The following is a 19,608-nucleotide window of genomic DNA, read 5'->3' as shown; positions in this document are numbered from 1 at the left end:
GTTCCCCGCTCCCCTCGCTGTTCTCCTACACAGATAGCCTTTGTATTTGGTGATGGTTTTGTAGTTTAATCATTGCGGTTCTGTCTCGGTCTTCTTTTCCCCGTCTCTTTGTCTGGACAGTCTGTTTCCTTCTACCTGAAACCTTCCAAACCCAACCCACACTCAGACATTCTTCTCATATTTATATGTATTTCTCTATTTCTTTGTGTGGCTTTTTTTTTCTCCTCCCAAACCTTGAAGGGTGATTTAGTACTTGCATGGTTGTTTTTGACCACAGCGAACAGATGGGAGTTTCTCTCACAAGCTGTCATACAGCAAGGTCAGACTCCATCACATCAATGATGATAGTCAGATGGCAAGAGCTATGAATTTATACTGAGTGGTTAGAGTGGGTACACCTTGAAGCTTCATGCAGGGAGACTTATAGCGCTCCAAGGATTTTGCTTGTTTTGATACGAATGCTGAAATTGGATCTCTGTGTCCACATTTTAGGAATGTAGGAGTTGCTGTGTTTTACTGGTTACTGGGTGGATCGGTTCTTTTTTGGTAGTATTAATAAGTCACTCAGGTCATTTCACATTCAAGGGAATTGGAATAATCGAGAAATAAAAAAAATAAAAAATTGTGATGTGTTAGCTTAAAATATTAAAAATGAAAACAGAAGTTTGACAGCCCGGATGAATAACCTCACACCAGGGTTTGCTCAACAAGAAATGGGACAAGCAGAGGGAGGATGGAGTTCAACTCCTGAACTTGAATTCAAAGTAAAAGGACTTACTCTGAAAACCAACAGCATCCACACCAGCAGAGTGCTGATGATTGTTTACCCTGCACTCCTCTGAGTTATGAAGACATTTTGGGTTATGTTTGGTGCTGAAGTACCTTGATTGTAATGTAGCACCTGTTGATTCAGAGACACATAGCTACACACCAACAACTATGGTTTTCTCTGTATCTTCGTGAATTGCGCTTACTCAGTTGTTGGACTAATTTCAATCTTTTATTAATAAGTTTGCTCATGACTGTATACATCATACAGTTTGCACTTCAGAGTGTAACAGGAGATAGACGCAAACATACACAGACACATCATATACACAGTGTAAAGATAAATACATTCCATCATACTTATGTACATTTTAAAGTGTGGTAAATATGCAAATATGACAGGTTGTTTGTGCAACCAGCACATATACAGACAGATGTCTGCTGTGTTTGCTCTGTGTTGTCACAGCTGGGTTGTATTATAAGTGACAGAGGACAGGCATGACCTCTTTTAAGTGACAAAATGGGGCTGAGTAGTAAATATAGATTTTGTGTGCACGTGGGTGTGTTTGTTCACTTGAGTACACACATAGCTTGAAGATAAGTAAGGACTCAAGTCATTTATTGTTATAATGATAAAAGTCAGTCGGGGTAAAAAACTGAAGATAAAAAAACAAAAACAATCTAAATGACAAATACAAGACAGTTTAACAAAGCTTTGGAGTCTTCTGTTAATAAGCATTATAATCTCTGTGTGGTTCGTCAGAAGGATTCTGTCTGCAATATGAATATATATTAGATTTGAAGAGGGCTTATCAACACCAAGAGGCCACGTGTGCTCAGAATATGGAAAGCCATCTTAATGTTTGAGTGATCATCACAAGAGATGGATCTTGGTCTTTCCATATCATAGATCAGCACACACTTGCAAGCAGATTTACACAAACTGTATACCCGCCGTCCTCACCCCACACACACTCACAGTCCTCGCTCTCCCTCGAACAAATATCTCAGCCCGCAGCTGCACACTCTCCATCAGCCCTCGGAGTTTACAAGGATTAGGTATGTCAGTGCACTAGCCCCACCCGTCGGTACACTTTCTCCCAAGCACACACACAGACACACACACATAGATGCCAAAGCTGTTAAAAGTTGGATTAAGTGTTTCCCTGGGAAGGAGCAAGTGTGTCCTGGCTGCGCTGTCAAGGTGCTATCAGATAGCTCTCCTCCTCTCGCCTCCTTTGCCCTCCACTTGTTGTCGTAACTATGCTAACAACAGAGTAGCTGGGATCCACATAGAGTCGTCTAAATGTACTTAAACTTAAACACAGGTACATAGTGTTGATAAATACATGGGCAAATCCCTTTTTTTAAAGGCCAATTGATCATATTTAATTGTTTCAAAACAGTACATTTCACAGGGTGTAGCTTAATTCTATTATTGTTTTAAGCTGTTGAACAGCATCTCTTTTCAATGAATTCCATAGTTCTACGACAAAATAATCTCTCCCAACAGTCTGCCAGTGTTACAGATGTGTTTCAACAGCTGCATCGTCTGCCTCAAATCACAAGTGAATGACACAAAAGGCCAGTTCTGGTATGCTGTATCAGTTCTACGGTTATGCCTTGGACAGAACCGGAGAGTGACAGTGAATGAAGTGCTTGGCGATAGACATGCAGAAAAAAGATGGAAAGGGAAGCACTGAGAAGGAAAAGGAGGAGGAGGAGAGGAGCTTAAAGCCGCCTCCAAGCGACCCAGACACAGTAAATCATTACCACCATAAACCACAGAGCCAATAAAAAGCACAGCCTCGCCCCACTATCAGAACCAGAGGGAGAGGAGGAGTGGAGGAGCAGGGGGTCTAGAAACAGATTCTCCCCATCTGGATTCATTACAGGAGAAAAAAATAACTTCCCGCGGAAATACACGAAAGTATATGTGCAAAGAGACGCACACACTCTGTAGCCTTATAATCACAATCAAGAAAGGCTTGAACATTTCAAAGACAAACATGTTTTTTCCTGTGGTCTAATAAAATTAAAAGTCGATGCCTCAGATGCCGAGTTGGCCCCCGGAGCTGCCTGGCAATTAGAGAGCAGTAAAAAAGGGAAATGAGAAAGGGAATGAAGAGGGAGACACAGAACGAGGGAGGGGGGCAGGGCTCGATAGAAGGAGAGATGTGCTGAATTACTAGATTGGGACCATGTGAACTCCCTGAGGCAACGCGATGCATGGGTGAAGGATTGGCAAGGAAGATTGGCGACAGAGAAAGCAACAAACCAAAAGGCATGGGGGATGGCAGAGAGAGAGAGAGAGAGAGAAAAGGAAATAGACGGTTCATAGGGTTTCAAATGGAAAATATAAGACGTTTCCCTAAAATGCAGTGGAACAATAAACACTGCAATAAAGGCTGAAGGACAAAGTGCTGAGAAGTTGCTTCCTGCAATATAAGCAGGATGTAATGTGATGCAGTGTTGCGTGTGTACGCACATATCAGTGGTATTAGTGTACATTGTCTTGTTCCACTCGCAGTCCGGGGCCACAGGCTTTAATGCAGCCCCACCGTGGCAGCAAACTGAATTAGGCTAACAGGAACTATAGACAATTGCCAGGATTCAACACCAGGGACTGAACTTCCACTGAACCTTACTATAAAGGAACTTACCCTTTCTCTCCTTCCCTCTGTGTCTGTCTGTGTCTCCTGCCCAGCTCCCTCTCCGGTTACAGTGATCAGAAAGGAGAAGACGTCTCGAAACAGCGTCTCCCTGTCCTGGCAGGAGCCAGAGCGACCCAACGGGATCATCCTCGACTACGAGATCAAATACTACGAAAAGGTTGGTGTACAATGTGTCGCTCTTTAAAGTTAACCTTGTGTGCCTTTAAGCCAGGCAGCATTACAAGCTGCACCCCTCAAAGGAATAGTTCAACATTTTGGGAAATACCTTGAGAGGAAGATAAGATTTTCATCATTCTTGACGAGTCTGGTGAATATAATACGGCCAGCATAAAAGGGGACATGGCAATAGTTAGCTTTAAACTTGCAAATATATGGATTTTATTATTTTCAGACAGATCGAGCCTCGCTGTCTTCCATGGATTTATTAAAGAAAAACAGATACTGCAGACAAGGGTGGCACCATATGAACTCCTTTGAAAATCTCTCATTTGGGGGTAAAAAAAAAGCTTCAGCATTTTTTCTCAAACTTCTGCATTTTAAAACTCAAGAGTCCTCCTATCACAGAAACAATTGAGAGCAAACCCATCCAAGACTTCTTCTGGGCAAGCTGACTGAATTTCCAAGTTCTCCATCCAATACGACCATATAGGTTGTTCGTGCCTACTCTCAAATACGACCGACATAAGTGTTTCCTAAGTTAGGTCCCCTGGTCAGGTTTAGGCACAAAAAAACACTTGCTTGGGTTTCAGGAAATATAATGGTTTGGCTTAAAATAGTCCCTTGAACTGTGTTGTGTGTTAATGTTACTGCTTCCTTAAAATTATGCAACTGACAGTAAATGCCCATTTAAAAAACTGTCCTGACCCATTGAAATTAAAATGAATACACAACTCTGTGATGTTCCAGGGAGTTTAGTTTTACTTTTTTTTTTAGTTATTGTGCTAAGATAATTGCTGTTTACTGAATGGTTGAGAGAAGTATAAATGTTTTTGTCTAACTTTTTACAAAACAGCAAATAAGTGAATTCTCCCAAATTTCAAACTAGATGCAGCATTTGCTGGATTGACTGGTTTCCATGTGTCGTATGTAACAACATCACACTTCAGAAGTCAATCTATCATCAGTCATGCAAAGTGAGAGAGGGTTTTGTTAAAACGTTTGTCTCTCTTTTTTAAGTGCTATGTATTGTTGGATTAATCCCACTTGTGTGTTTACTTTACCCACTTTACATAAGATTTGGGGTTTCTTGTCTATGGATATACGGTGTGGTTACGAGTACTTAAAAGGCAATATTGAAGAATTTAGACTTAGATTTTACTAAAAATATATTACAAAAGTTGGCTATTGTAGTTATTCTAGTTGTGTGTGTGTGTGTGTGTGTGTGTGTGTGTGTGTGTGTGTGTGTGTGTGTGTGTGTGTGTGTGTGTGTGTGTGTGTGTGTTAATGATACAGGAGCTTTAAACAGGCTTTTTGTGCAAAAATAACAAAACCAGTGTTTTCCATGATCTCTTTTTATAACACACCAAAAAAGTTATTTTCTCCTGACCACCCTCCACCCTCTTTTCTTCTTTCTGCTTGTTCTTTACTCCTCCCCACCTTCCCTCATTTGTACCGCTCATCTCCTGTTTCCATCTTTCTTCTGTCTCTCATGCTCTCCTCTTCCTCTCAAGTCTGCTCCTTAATGGAGACAAGTTTTATGGCAGACAGTAAATGCATCTGTGGGGTCCCTCATTCCTCTGTGAGGGAAATTAGTGCAGAACGAATTACACTTGCTTTCAGCACCAATGCCGTGCTATAGCTGACATTTGATGGTGAAATTACCCGTGGATGCAGGTTTAATCACTCTGGCAGATTCAGCGTGTGTGTGTGTGTATGTGTGTGTGTCCCAGATCAGTTTGCCTGAATGCCAACAGTGGCCCCTAATCTCTTGATTAGTAGGCTGACAGAAGCTGTTTCCTCTCTAAACTCTGGTCTTTGCGCAGCCATCCTTACCTAAGATGTTAAAACAAGGCCGGAAAACAGTGAGAGGAAAAGTTAATGAGTGATGCTGGGTCAGAGCTGTGGTTTACCAATCAGACACACACGTTCTCACTCATCACAAACGCATAGAAATTCCAAAACAACGAGGAACTGTATAAGGGTGGGGTTGAGAGAAGAATCTTTTATTATGAAAAAGCTCTGGAAATTCTCACTGGTCCTTGGTAATCACATCTTCTCAGGAATTAGAAACAAAAAAACACACATACACACAAACCAGGTTCCCAGAGGATTCTCCCCAGCAGTCATACATACCCTGGGATTTTAAACCTCAGACAAAAGGCTCTTCCATGCAGAAGAGCAAACTTGGATAACCAGGGGAGACCCCCCACAACAACCCAGGATAGAGGCCTCTTCATGTGGCAGACAGAGGCACCAACAGTAGCATGCCAAGGATCAAGGCTGTAGGAACACAAATTCCCCACACCAAGACCACACCATGACTCACTCATGAGACACAAAGAGGCTTTTGGAGACACGTCCACAGACACGCATGGACATAATTGCATGTACCGATAAACAGGATGGTGAAACGGAACACAAAAAACCAGAGGGACAAAGATTAAAAGATAGTTTAGACTAAGAATGGGATGTTCATACTGTATTCGCAGTATCCGCCAGACTTTCTGCGTCTGTATTTACACAAGTTTAAAACAGCCATACACAGTGTAGACAATCGTGTATTCCAATAGAAATTTGCAGATAGCTCCAGCCAGCCTTGCTTCTGTCACTGTAGAAAATTGAAACATTTTGCCAAGAACCACATGACATCACTTATATAGTAGATGGAATCGTCAGTGGACCAATATATTCTGGGGGTCAAGCCATTGGCCAACAAGGGGAGTTATACAATTACGGCTACAGTTTGTTTTTGTTGTGGGGTTTCAAAAACAATCAAACACTGGCGTTCGAAGCAGGGCAAGGAAAAGTTTTATCAGGTGAAATTTTTCATGAGTAAATTCTAAATAAACATACTTTTCTATGGGGGGCTTAGTGTGAGGCAGAACAAAAATGTTATTTGTCACGACTCATTTAGTCTCATAATATACCACTGAAAATGCTGAGTGGATATTGGACTCCTCGTGTTTAAGTAATGCACCAATTTTGTACAACATTTTCTCCTGATGAAAACATGGACTTTAAAATCATCCATGTGAACCCAATAGATCATTTTACTTGATGCAAACACATAAACGATGGTAGTGGAACTAAGCTGTTAAGTAAAGTGTTCGCAAGCCAGCAGTAAAAATAATCTTCAGTGCTTTATTACAGCTGTTGTTCCCAAGATTATTTAGAATTACAGTGAAAAACAACATTGCGATAAACATGTGTGGGTTATTAGGTTAGGTTAGGTTAGGTAGTTACTTTATTAATCCCCGAGGGGAATTTTTTTTTCCCCTATTAGCTTCCTGTTTCCATATGAGAAGAAGTGTAATTTAATCAAAGTCACTTCGATTCGATTTTTAACTTGTATTGGCTTTGAACTGATGCTCCATGTATAGTGTACCAATCCCATTCGAAAATACACCGTGATGTCACGCTTGTAAAGCTTCAAGAGAACTTCTGTTGCTGCAGTATATGGTTGATAAATTAAAACAAGAGTAAGGTGGATACAGTACTTAGATATTATGATTTTAGAAATAATTTAAAATAGGATCACTGTACCAGATTTGTTCTAAGTTGCAAAAAGGGAGTAAATAATAAAAACTGAAACGGTATTCTGAATTTGTATACTTACATCTTAATGATTAGTACCAGTGGTCCTGCTGAGCAGTGCGTATCTGTTGTTGTCACTGGATTTGAAAATAGTAAATAACAATAATTTGTCAAAAGTATTGTTCAGTCAGCTACTTAAGAAATACTAATTTAACCAAATGAATGTAAAAAAAAAAAAAAAAAAAAAACATTCTATCTCAGGAGCTGCAAGTAAAGATAACTTGACTCAATTTTAAAGATCTCAAATAAAGTTATGTTAGTGCAAACTGTGCAAAGAGCCATGGTATGAGCAGCAAGCAAGGCTCACACCAGGACAGCCCAGCCAGCTTATTATTTAGAATTAACCACACCTAACCAGCATTTTGCCTCTGGCTTCACCAAAGTCAGTTAAGAAACTAGAGGCTCTAATGTTTCATGTGAGGGCTGCTCATTTTCTTTCCTGAATATATGTGTGTGGGAATAGTTAGGAAAGGTTTGGTTCTATTCTCAGAAATTCCCAACCAAAAAGCTTCCCAGAAGAAGAGAGGTGTTTCATCTTTTGGAAATCCGAGGCCTACTGTAAGATCTCCCTATCGTTTAACTGGCTAAGGGACGCTCTGCAGCTGATAAGGCATTTCCGAGTGCACTTTGTGAAAATAGAATTTGAGGGAATACACTGTGCTGATTGTATTTGCATGTTTTATCACCGTAATCTAAAGAGTAAAGGAAGAGCTTCAAATCCACTTTAATTTTGGCTGTTTATTTAGTCTTAGACAAAAGGAATGCTGGCTAAAACACTGTATTTACAAGACTTCTGCTGAACATCTCCTGTTTTGGGGTCTGTGGGCTTTTGCATCTATAAATGTGTGTGTGTGTGTGTGTGTGTGTGTGTGTGTGTGTGTGTGTGTGTGTGTGTGTGTGTGTGTGTGTGTGTGTGTGTGTGTGTGTGTGTGTGTGTGTGTGTGTGTGTGTGTGTGTGTGTGTGTGTGTGTGTGTGTGAGTGAGTTATACAAGCTATAATTTGCTACAGCTTTGTTTACGTTATCAAAGTAGAGCACAGCACAGAGGCCATATTAAATTCTAACAGTGTTCTGGTGAGGGCACACACACACACACACACGCACACACACACGCACACACACACACACACACACACACACACACACACACACACACACACACACACACACACACACACACACACACACACACACACACACACACACACACACACACACCAAGTGGATAGTCCACATTCACATAGCTTGTCAGGCTGCAGTATGTACAGAGGAGAGATTATTTCTCTGTGTATCTGTCCGTATACACATATACAGTATATAAACGATTCGCACACACACACACACACACACACACACACACACACACACACACACACACACACACACACACACACACACACACACACACACACACACACGCATGCACACAAAGGTGCTTGTGCCACACCTGTGTGTGATTTTCAGGGGATCACATGCTGTTTGGAGCACTGAACAGTGACAAGCTGCAAGAGATTTATAGTTGTGATGAAGCGTTGTCCCAGTGCAGGTCTGGTGGATCAGTTACCTCCTCACACACATACCAGTGTAAAAAGCTTTGTGCTCCATAAAACTCCGATCCACTCCATTAATGGGCGTGAAGTTTCCTTTGGAGACTGATTGGGTGCGTGTGTACATGTCAATGTCTATGAGTGTTTATGCTGTTGCCTGTTCAAATGAGCGCCTGTTAATAACCGTGTCTATAAAATGAGGATTTGACAATGCATGGACAAGGTTTAGCCTTGAATGATTTTTATGAGCTCGGCCGCTTTGCAAGACACGTAGCTCATTTTCAGGATTGTTGAAGTCATCCCTAATAGGTTGTCATTCAGATTTAAGTTCGTCCTTGTGCTATTTTTCCTTTGTTTAATGGTTAGGGGCATAGTCTTGCATCAATAATAATGTGATTGCAGTTGTGTGTGAGGCACAGGCAGAGAACACAAACTTTGGTGAAAAATAACATTTTGTTCAAGAAAAAAATGTCCTTTGTTCTGTAACTGGATATTTTCTAAAGTGAAGAAAAGGTATGTTGCCATTCATGTTTTTTCTATTTTTATCGTCTTACGTCTTAGGTCTAATTGTGTCCCTCAGAAAAGCCTATTTACTATAAATCAGTCATGTTTAAGGCTGCTTTCTATGTTTTCTCCTCCTCGACCACCCCCTGCCCTTTTTTCTGTTCTCTGACGTTTTTCTACCTCCCGCATCTGGAAACAATGTGCTGACTGCCAACCTGGTGTGTAAATCCTCCTGTTGTTTTATCAGTGGAGATCAGTAGGAGAGAAGTCATAAAATATAAAGGGCATAATTCATCAGGCTGGGAAGAAAGCTGTCAAACTGTCTGGGTTGTTTGCGTGTTTGCATGTGTTTGAAAATGGACATGTGCATAGTGTACACTGTGTTAAATTGTACATATTGTATATGCATATTTAGTTCCAACCAAGACGACGTAAATATTTCTTACAAATATTTCGTCCCTTCCTCTGTAACTCTGTCATCTTGTTCCTTTTTCCTCCTTGTTTTCCAGGAGGAGCAGGAGACCAGCTACACCATCCTCCGTGCTCGAGGTTGTAATGTGACCCTCAGTGGTCTAAAGTCCAACACCGCCTACCTGCTGCAGATCAGAGCTCGCACCGCAGCTGGATACGGAGCCAGCAGCCCCAGTTTCCAGTTTGAGACCAGCCCTGACTGTAAGTTCAGCACAGAGCAGAGGCTTGCTGGTTTTTGTCTCGAAATACTGCTGTTGTTAAGAATACAGGTTGACTTTTATTTTGGTTTCTGCTAATTAGTCATAAGCCCAATAGTAGCCTTTTAAATACAATTACTGCTAATTATTATAATTGTTATGAAGCTGTTTTGATTGGAGAACATGCAAGTATGAAAGTTATTTTTTCATCCCGCTTTTAAAAGAAGAATGTTTGTGTCCGGTTTGTGTCCAGTCATCTCGCCGAACAAATATCCAGGTATAACCAACATGTTTTTTAACAGCAGTATTAGTTTCTAAAACCCGTAATAACTAAAAGAATTGTTGCTTAAGTCTTCTTCATTCATGTCTAGTACAGTTTAGTTATCAGTGCAGTGAGAGATAGAAACTGTCAAAGCTCATTTGTATTCATTCATTTGACCAATAAGTGTCCCAAGAAGCACTTGAACAACCTTTATTTGATAATGTGGGGACGGATTCGAATATTGCTTTGAATCAGATGGACGTTCGATCTTGATACACGCAGATGTTGGAGTACTAATGGAGGGTAATTAATGTTTGTGTTTAAATGAGTTTGTTATCAAAACAAGGTTACCACTGCTCATTAGCTGTCGCTGTCTGTCTTTCAGCAGCCTTCTCCATCTCCAGTGAGAGCAGCCAGGTTGTTTTGATTGCCATTTCCTCTGCCGTGGCCATCATCCTGCTCACTGTGCTGCTCTACGTCCTGATTGGCAGGTCTGTCCTCCGCTCACTTTTTCTGGATTCTCAGCTCCTCCAATCACAACAATTAATTTAACCCCAGTGCTAACTGATAGTTAAGTGTTTTTCAAAATGCTAGTTTACCTGCTAGTGCTACACACAACTCCCTTTATTTTATTTCTTCTCTGCTATATCAGTTAAAGATACTGTAAAGTCTGTGCATAGGAGCGTGAAGGTGTTTTCATGCCCGTATGTGTGCCTGAAGTTGTCAGTCAGTAGTGTTCAGAGAGAGTATAAATCCATGGCACATTATGTGACTTAGTGATCCTCTCTTGGCTTATAAGAGCTGGGGTTACACACACACACACACACACACAAACACACACACACACACTCACACGCACACTCACACGCGCACCCACACATGCGGCTAGCCTCCAGGCTGGGCCAGTGGGTGAAGTCTTACTGGGAGATGTGGCACCACTTCTGATCTACCTCTGTTTGGACTGGCAGGTTTTGTTGCCGCAGCAAATCCAAACATCCTGATGAGAAAAGACTTCACTTTGGCAACGGCCACTGTAAGTACCGGACTCTGTTTTTCTCAGACCAGTTTTGATCTGTCCTGTCTGCACTATTTACTAAGTGGAAATAAAACCAGGTAGTTATATTCCAGATAGTTTGATGGTTGTATTTGCAGAGATATGTCTTTCCCAGAACATTTCCACGTCTTGACCAACAGCGGTTGTTTTTAGAGCAGATATTTCCAAGCATGAAGTGGTTTCCTCTTTTACTTTGGTTTGTTTGGTCATATGAGAAGACAATAATCAAAACAAGACCATGCTAAGAAAGTTTTTTTGGTCCATTTCCAAACCAAACCTGGAGGTTTAATTTATAAAGATAACAATTTCAGACTGTTTTCCCAGTCATTTTGTAGAAATTACTGAAAAGTACTTTACTTTACTTACTTTATTTCCTTTTTTCCAGAGTAAAGTCCTTTCTGTGAATTTTTTGTGTGACCAGGGATTAAACAGTCCCATTTATGTTTTTTAGGTGAAATTGGGGTTAAGTGCAAATTCCAAACAAAAAAAGGATGTCTAATTGTGATTCATTTTCATTTTCTTTATATCCATTTTGCTCACTTTTTATTCCTTCTTTTTTTTCTCCTTATTTTCTTACTACGTGTTATTTATGTGGAATAATAACCTGTAGCTTTGACCCAGTCGTTAGCCCCAGAACTCCCCAAGCACTTAACAACATCTGCTTCATGAAAAGTCAGGATGGGTCAGATGCACTGCATACATTTTAACATGCAGGGATGAAATACAACTGTATTACTTAAAGGATAGGTTTACATGTTTTTCAAGTGTGTCTTTGAACAGTATAGTCTCGTGCCCTTTTCTTTTTTTTAAGTTAATGCATTCTCACGTTTGGTCAAACATACCATGAGGTTCTGGTGTCTGACTTAGAAGTGTTATCAAAGTCAACATCTTTTTTGTGGAAATTCCTGTTTGTGTTACTATCACTACATCACATTGAACTAAAAGAGACTATCTGGGGAAACACAAACTCTTTATATTAGAGTGTTTGTTGAAATTTCAATTACCGATCTACAGAGACCTCACAAAAAAACATTTGTATCACAAATCAGCTACGTTTTGATGAGTTAATGTGGGAATCTGCTCATGATTTTTCTGTCTGAGGTTTACTTAAACACATGAAAACTGTTTTACTTGGAGACACGTCTCAGTGTTTAACTAGCAGCTGTTATTCTACCATATGATTTTACACGATCAACTGGCTACTGCTGAAAGCCCATTCTGACCTTTTCCTTGAAGGGAATTCCTCACCAAAATTGAATTAGTGAGAAACTCAAGACTGTAACATCTTCAAAGTTTTGGTTTCATTACGCAGTGTTCAGTAGACATTTATCATTCACACATACTTAGACAGTTTAAATTGACTCGTTCAAAGGACGTACCGACGTGGGTAAACACTTTGGGAGGCGCGGAGCTTTCCAGTGGTCATTAATTGATGTAACTTTCTTGTGCTTCTGCAGTGCGTCTGCCGGGTATCAGGACCTATGTGGACCCACACACATATGAGGACCCGAGCCAGGCCGTGCATGAGTTTGCCAAGGAGCTGGACGCCTCGTGTATCGCCATCGATAAAGTTGTGGGAGCAGGTGAGGATGGACAAAGGAAAATGTTTGACCAGACTTCACTGCATACACAGATGCTGAATAGGCTATTTCAGGCAAAAAAAAATATTAATAAATAAAACTGAGACTTAAATATTAAATTCAGTGTGTGTCATCTCTAGCATTACAAACAAACTATCAGATTGGTGGGTTAATCAAAGGGAAAATTTTAAAATAATGAAAAAATATGTAAAAAAAAATATAAAGCACATTCGAGAAAAAATACCTCTTTTTCCCACTCTCAAGTTATTTCGTTTTATTTTCATTGTCTCTCACGCTCAGTTTAAATGGCACACCAAATGTACAACCACACAAAGAAAAGGAGAAGTGCACGTAGGGCTCCTATATATCTACATTTTCATAGCTGCAGGCTGGTTATTTGTGCGTTATATACGGCACAGCTGGGAATGAGAGGGCATTTAATGCCCCAGCTTGAAGTGCCTTCCTTCTAGTCCTTACCTGTGATGGAGGGAAAGATGGTGAAATGAGAAAACCTTCAGGTGGTTCATGTCTCCTCTTTTATTCCTTCATTTTCTTCTCTTCATTCATTTCTTCCTTTACATTTCCCACAGGCAGTGGCCTTATGCTTTAATTCTGAACTCATGATGTTTAATGCTTGCAACAGTAAAACAAGCCTCCTCTCCTCTCCCATCCCCTCCCTCCCCCTCCCTTCCCCTCCCCTCCCCTCCTCTCCTCTCCTCTCCTCTCCTCTCCTCTCCTCTCCTCTCCTCTCCTCTCCTCTCCTCTCCTCTCCTCTCCTCTCCTCTCCTTTCCTTTCCTTTCCTTTCCTTTCCTTTCCTTTCCTTTCCTTTCCTTTCCTTTCCTTTCCTTTCCTTTCCTTTCCTTTCCTTTCCTTTCCTTTCCTTTCCTCCCCTTCTCTCCGCTCCTCTCCTCTCCCCTCCACTCCACTCCCCTCCTCTCCCTTTCCTTCCCCTCCCCTCCCTTCCCCTCCCCTCCCCTCCTCTCCTTTCCTCTCCTCTCCTTTCCTCCCCTCCCCTTCTCTCCCTTCCTCTCCCCTCCACTCCACTCCCCTCCTCTCCCCTCCCCTGCCCTCCCTTCCCTCCCTTCCCCTTCCCCTCCCTGTACACCCTGATAACTTGAGCAGGATTGCAGACGGGAGGGTAATGCATTATGATTCATGTCGAGTGCAGGCAGAATTGATGGAGACTAAAGCACACAGCACATAACAGCAGACTGGTCTCCAGAGTCCCAGCAGCCCTTCACACTGTAAAGCTGTCAGGACGGCCTGAGAGTCTTATACTTGACTCCACACTGGACTGCACTCCACTCCACAATGCGTTTTTCATTCTACATAGCTGACAGCTTTACAGGGGTTTGCATGGGCCGTTGTTTGCTTCTTTTTCAAAGTCAGATATGGAAACATCTGGTGTTCCCTTCTGATATAAAACCAAATTGTGTTCAATTTGTGTTTATTATGGAATTGATCAATGCTGCAGTTGGGAATCCATTTTTATTTCAGATGTCGTTTTGATTTTCCACACATAAGCATTAACCTCTTCAAATTTGCCAGATCAATTGCCAGAAATGTGCACAAACTAAGATACATCTCATTAAATACAGTTGAATATATTGAATGCAATTGTGTAGGCATTAAAGTGAAAACAATCAACAATAATATAAGCATACATATTTTTATTAGTAATTGAATATATGATTAATTCCTTCATCTTTATCATCCTTCTAAACCAATATCACTTGAACTTTTATACCCTCACACACAGTTGAGTTCACATGGAAGAAGTCTACACTACAGTGTACTATACATTTTTAATGCGCACAGTGCATAGCTGAGACAAAGTATATTTATTTTAGTGCTTCTTCATACTGACATGAAGTTCAACATCACATTGTGTAATAAGTCTATTTTTATGTGGGAAAGCAACTGTGAAATCATGTTCTGGACATTATAAATAAAATGACAGGGTCATAGGGTGGTCGCATTTAGTAACCAGCACAACAGTTTGTTTTAGAAATTGGACAGAAATCCCAGAAGCATTTGTAAATCAATACAGGAAACCCAGAGAAAACAATAGGTTTGTAGGCCAAATCGTAAAAGAGAGGGACTTTGGCTTTTTAATCTATTAACTCAAGAAAATGTGAAGTGAACACCAGAGGTGAACATTAAAGCTCAAGCCATGATGTAAACATTTTGGTCCGTCAGCTTCAATGCAGCATACCACCCATCTGTGTGATTTTTATGAAGCCACATAAGCACTCGGAACAATATACAACATACCTCCTCTTTCTCCATCCCTGCCTCAACCCCCATCTGTCTTCATTAAACATGTTAACAGCACTTTGATCTTCTTGCCAATCAGTGATTGTGTGTTAAAAGACATGAAACACATGCTCCACTCTGCTTACATGGGTCAGACTTTTACATCAAAGTAGGATACCTAGCTCTACTCATAACAGGAAAGGAGTGAGTGTCCCTAATCAAGCCTTATTAGAGTGAGATCTTCTTTCTCAGAGTGACCACATAAAAAGGTGCCTTGGCCTGGCTCGTCTGTCCACTGCTGAGGGCCTGAAGAACAGAGCAGAGAAGGAAAGAGCAGCCATGCTTTTGGTATTTAGACAGGTTGTAATTATTCTGGCTTAAGTTCTTCCAGACCCGGTTGCTTCAAGTCCAGGGTTTGACCCATGCTCTGTGATCCAGAGCTGCTATGAGACATGACTGTACTGGATGGAGAGAGAGAGAGAGAGAGAGATCTGCGCGTCTTAGCTCTGACATCACCCTGAATGAGCATATATAATATGCATATATCTTATGGTGCAACACACACACTCGCATAGCACACATGCACGCACACATATACACACTCCACTCATCTTCTGCAGCCAAAGCCCTGTCAACAGGGCTGCCTTTGAAGTGGCCTGCCTATGCCTATCTACAAAGCTTACAGTACCTCATGGACACAAGCACGTGTACACACACACACACACATTGAGCTGAAGTCAACACACACATCCCCTCACCAGCAGAGCATGCTAATTAACTCTCCCGGAGTGGATGTTGAGTCATTCAATTCGACACACCGAATTAAGGTTCAGCACAGTTGGGAGTTGTTCTGTGGACTCTGGATTCACCTTAATCAAATGATTCTCCAAAACGAACAAATGTATTTTTCCTGAAAAATGGGAGTTAAGTATTGACTGAGGTAATCATCGAGATCCTTTTTTTTTTTAATCTTCATCTGGCGGATTCACTGACAGGCATCTGTAAAAATCATCCATCATTACACGTTAAACAATAGTTGTTTTAAGTGCTGGAATTGCAGTGCTTTGGCCTCGTGATATGCTTGTTAGCATGCTCTCAATTTCAAACTGAGCTAGCAATAGGATAATTGATTCCAAACATTCTTTAATACATTAAACTTCAGTTTTTGTCCCTTTTAAGTGACCATGTATGACAATACACGTTGATGTTTCTAGGAAAAGCAGTTTAGCTAGTTTAGTTCGCTAAACTTCTGAAGTAGATCCATGCACGGTTAGGTCCAGCAGCTAATCTAAAGTCTGTTTTTACTTCTGCTTGGACTCAAAGACAGGCCTTTGACATCAACTGTGTGGAACTCAAGGTTTTTGGAAAGGTTTGGCTTGCATTGCCTGGTTTGTTAGTAGTTCTGCTATATTCTGAGCTTGTAAAACATGAGCTGAAGTATAAGTAAATAATGTGAACTGTCCTCACTCAAACAAGTAACAGTTTTGGTGAGCTAACCTGCTGTTACCCCAAACATTGTGTTGTTCCATATTCCTAATAAATGCAATAATGAACAGTAGATAATTTTGTTAATAAGATATGTTGGCCATGGCCCTTTCAGGTTTTGTCTCTAACATCAGATCAACAATAGGCTTTGTAAATTGGAGAACCAAAACTTTGAGGATCTAATTCATGTTGCAAATACAAAAATGTTTTGTCACTGTCATTGTCTCTGATTGTGTAAAAAAAAAAAAAAAAAAAAAACCTGGATGTGTGATGCCTATGTGTCTGATATTTGTAAGCAGTCAGAGATCTGATCTCTTTTGTTGCATCTGTCCATTTTTTAAATGTCCAGGTGAATTTGGAGAAGTGTGCAGTGGTCGCCTGAAGCTGCCCAGCAAGAAGGAGATCTGTGTGGCCATCAAGACTCTGAAAGGTGGATACACGGACAAGCAGAGGCGGGACTTCCTTGCTGAGGCGTCAATCATGGGACAATTTGACCACCCCAACATCATCAGGCTGGAGGGGGTGGTAACTCGCAGTAAGTGCACACATGACTCTCATCAGTTACTCCTGCACCAAACGTTTGGCCATCTCCTTTATCCAGTTTTTCTGAATTTTTCTTAATAGTTGTTATTTTGTTGATCAGGTTGTATTCTGTTAATTGCTATGAGATGAAGTAGAATGAAATCTTAATTTTGGGAGACGTTTTACTGAAGAGAACATTTCCATTCACATTCCCTCCCAGATCCGACCTCTCCGGAGAGTCTTTTTACCGATTCCGGATTTGCAATTGTCTTTGACAAATGGCTCTAAAGTGGCGGACACTTCTGTGAAAGAGCGAAGGAGTTTTATTGAGTTGCTGTGGTGTAAATCTCTGCAGATCAATGTGCTCTGATCAAAGCCTGTGTCCAAAGCGGGCATAAATCCATAAATCCATATCTCTGACTTGCTCCCCTCTGGGCCTCTTTATAAGACTATCATTAGCACACAGAAGGCCTGTTTAACTGGGAATGACTGCAGAAAAAGGGAAATAATGAGTCTGAACTTTGTCGCTGAGAAACGGGCCTGGCCTCTGTCTCTCCCTGCGGCACTCGGCTTAAGTAGTTCTGCCAGTATGGTTATTCTAAGGAGTAGAATAAAATACCTGAAGAACTTCCCCTCACTTTATTGTCCTTGAATTTTTGGTCCCTTTATTTTCTCATTTGTTCTTCTTTTCTTCATCTCCCCTTTTCTTACATTAACTCACTTCCTTAATTGCTCCCTTTAATTTATGCCTTTTGAATTCAGAGACTTACCAGCATGACTTATTTTAATCAAAAGCAGTATTACCAAATAAGGAATCAACTTAATGTGTAACAGACAGGACATCCAAGCCATATTGTATCAATTAATGATGGGGCCTTGTTTGCAGTCATAGTTGTTGTATACCATCAGACATGTTGAAAGAAAAAAGGGTAGAAAGAAATGAACGAACATAGTACAAATTGATAATACTTATTTCAGGCTTTCAATTAGCAATTTATTGTTATGAGTTGTTACTGACATAAATAATGAGTGTGTTTACATGGACTTGAGTGTCCTGGTTGGCTCATCCTGGTTTTGATCATATTTGGGACAAGTTGTTTACATGGAATACAAATAAATCAGGGTTTTTTTCATATCCCTATTTTCATGCCAAATACTAGTTACCTGGTTCCTGATTACTGGTGTGGTATATATGCAGGCACCTCTGTTTACAACACAGACTGGTGATGTTGAAATCATTAGTCTGATTAAACTGTGGCTTGAAAGTGAGACCACTTTGGCTTACAGTGGGCTTAGCACTATTAAATGTCAACATCGCGTCGCAGATATATTGCTAATCCATTTTATAGCCAGCAGTGAGAAAAGCAAGAAGCAAGAAGTATTGAACATGTCTCAGGCTGTCACTTTGCCTGTATACTACAGACCTGAATAAGTCACTATGTCAGTGCTTTCTCCCATCTAAACTGACAAGTACGTTTAATTTTTTCATCAACGAAAGACAAAACTCAGTGTCGCTACAGAAGTAAGAGGCTCTTGTTGCTGCCATTGTTTGTGTTTCTGTTACATCACCTGGTCAAAGATGTGCCTGCGCTGGTAGAAGCTTTAAATAATTGATGCATGCAACAGAATCCTGGTTTCTTTTGGAGCACTCCAGCTAGCATAATCAGCTTTCTCAAAACCAGGATACGACTTATATAGATTTACTAAATCGGAATATGACATTTACATGCTCAGACATAAAAGCGAGATACTCAAACTCAACGCTACTTAAGCGTAACGTAATCTGCCTCGTAAGAAGCAAAGGTGACACTTTTATTTAAGGATTTTTTTTTCTTCATAAAAACAGGAAGTGAATTGAGTCAAATAATTGCAAAAGACGGTAAACAACATAATTGAGTTCAAAGTATAGCTTTTTAAATCAGGTTGCATAAATCTGTTTTGCCTCCTCCTGCAGAATATACATTTATATTCACCAAAAATATGGAAATACATGTTTTGTGAAGAACATAAGTAAAACTTTCTACAAAAACTTGTGTAAGGGAAGCACATTCACTCACATATTTAGCTGTGGTCCTGGATCCCTTTCATTGAGGTTCAAACACAATAGATCTTGAAAGGGAAGGAGTCTGTGTGCGTGTGTGTGTGTGTGTGTGTGTGTGTGTGTGTGTGTGTGTGTGTGTGTGTGTGTGTGTGTGTGTTGTGTTGTTGTGTTGTGTTGTGTTGTGTTGTGTGTGTGTGTGTGTGTGTGTGTGTGTGTGTGTGTGTGTGTGTGTGTGTGTGTGTGTGTGTGTGTGTGTGTGTGTGTGTGTGTGTGTGTGTGTGTGTGTGTGATATCCCTCATCACTGAGACTGTTTGCCTAATACATCTTAAACCACTCTTCCTATTAACGTCCAGCCGGTGAGAAATGCTGTAATAACACTGGACTGAGGTTTCATTTACTGCTTCGAGACTAATAGGGGAAGCCCACTATTCAGTGCTGTGCATGCATGTGCGTGTGTACATGACATTTGGAGGGATGCCCTGAACACATGTG

General features: G+C 40.7%; 1 protein-coding gene across 4 annotated transcripts in view; it reads left to right on the top strand.

The window, feature by feature from the left end:
• Positions 1-19,608, top strand: part of epha3 (eph receptor A3) — a 99,774-nt gene that overhangs the window by 56,777 nt on the left and 23,389 nt on the right. For 3 of the 4 annotated variants that reach the window (XM_069698499.1, XM_069698503.1, XM_069698502.1), the window contains exons 6-11: positions 3,476-3,600; positions 9,756-9,918; positions 10,562-10,667; positions 11,145-11,209; positions 12,688-12,813; positions 16,902-17,087. In XM_069698499.1, coding sequence (XP_069554600.1) covers positions 3,476-3,600; positions 9,756-9,918; positions 10,562-10,667; positions 11,145-11,209; positions 12,688-12,813; positions 16,902-17,087 — 771 coding nt within the window. The remainder of the gene's footprint in view (positions 1-3,475; positions 3,601-9,755; positions 9,919-10,561; positions 10,668-11,144; positions 11,210-12,687; positions 12,814-16,901; positions 17,088-19,608) is intronic. The other variant, XM_069698500.1, reaches the window with a different exon arrangement.

The sequence above is a fragment of the Brachyistius frenatus genome, unplaced genomic scaffold (genome assembly GCF_029030835.1).
Source record: "Brachyistius frenatus isolate BFR_SWC_R1_liver_20210118 unplaced genomic scaffold, ASM2903083v1 Contig_27, whole genome shotgun sequence".
NCBI classification, from domain to species: domain Eukaryota; kingdom Metazoa; phylum Chordata; class Actinopteri; family Embiotocidae; genus Brachyistius; species Brachyistius frenatus.
Note: the sequence above shows the minus strand (reverse complement) of the source record. Positions and strands in the feature narration are given on the sequence as shown.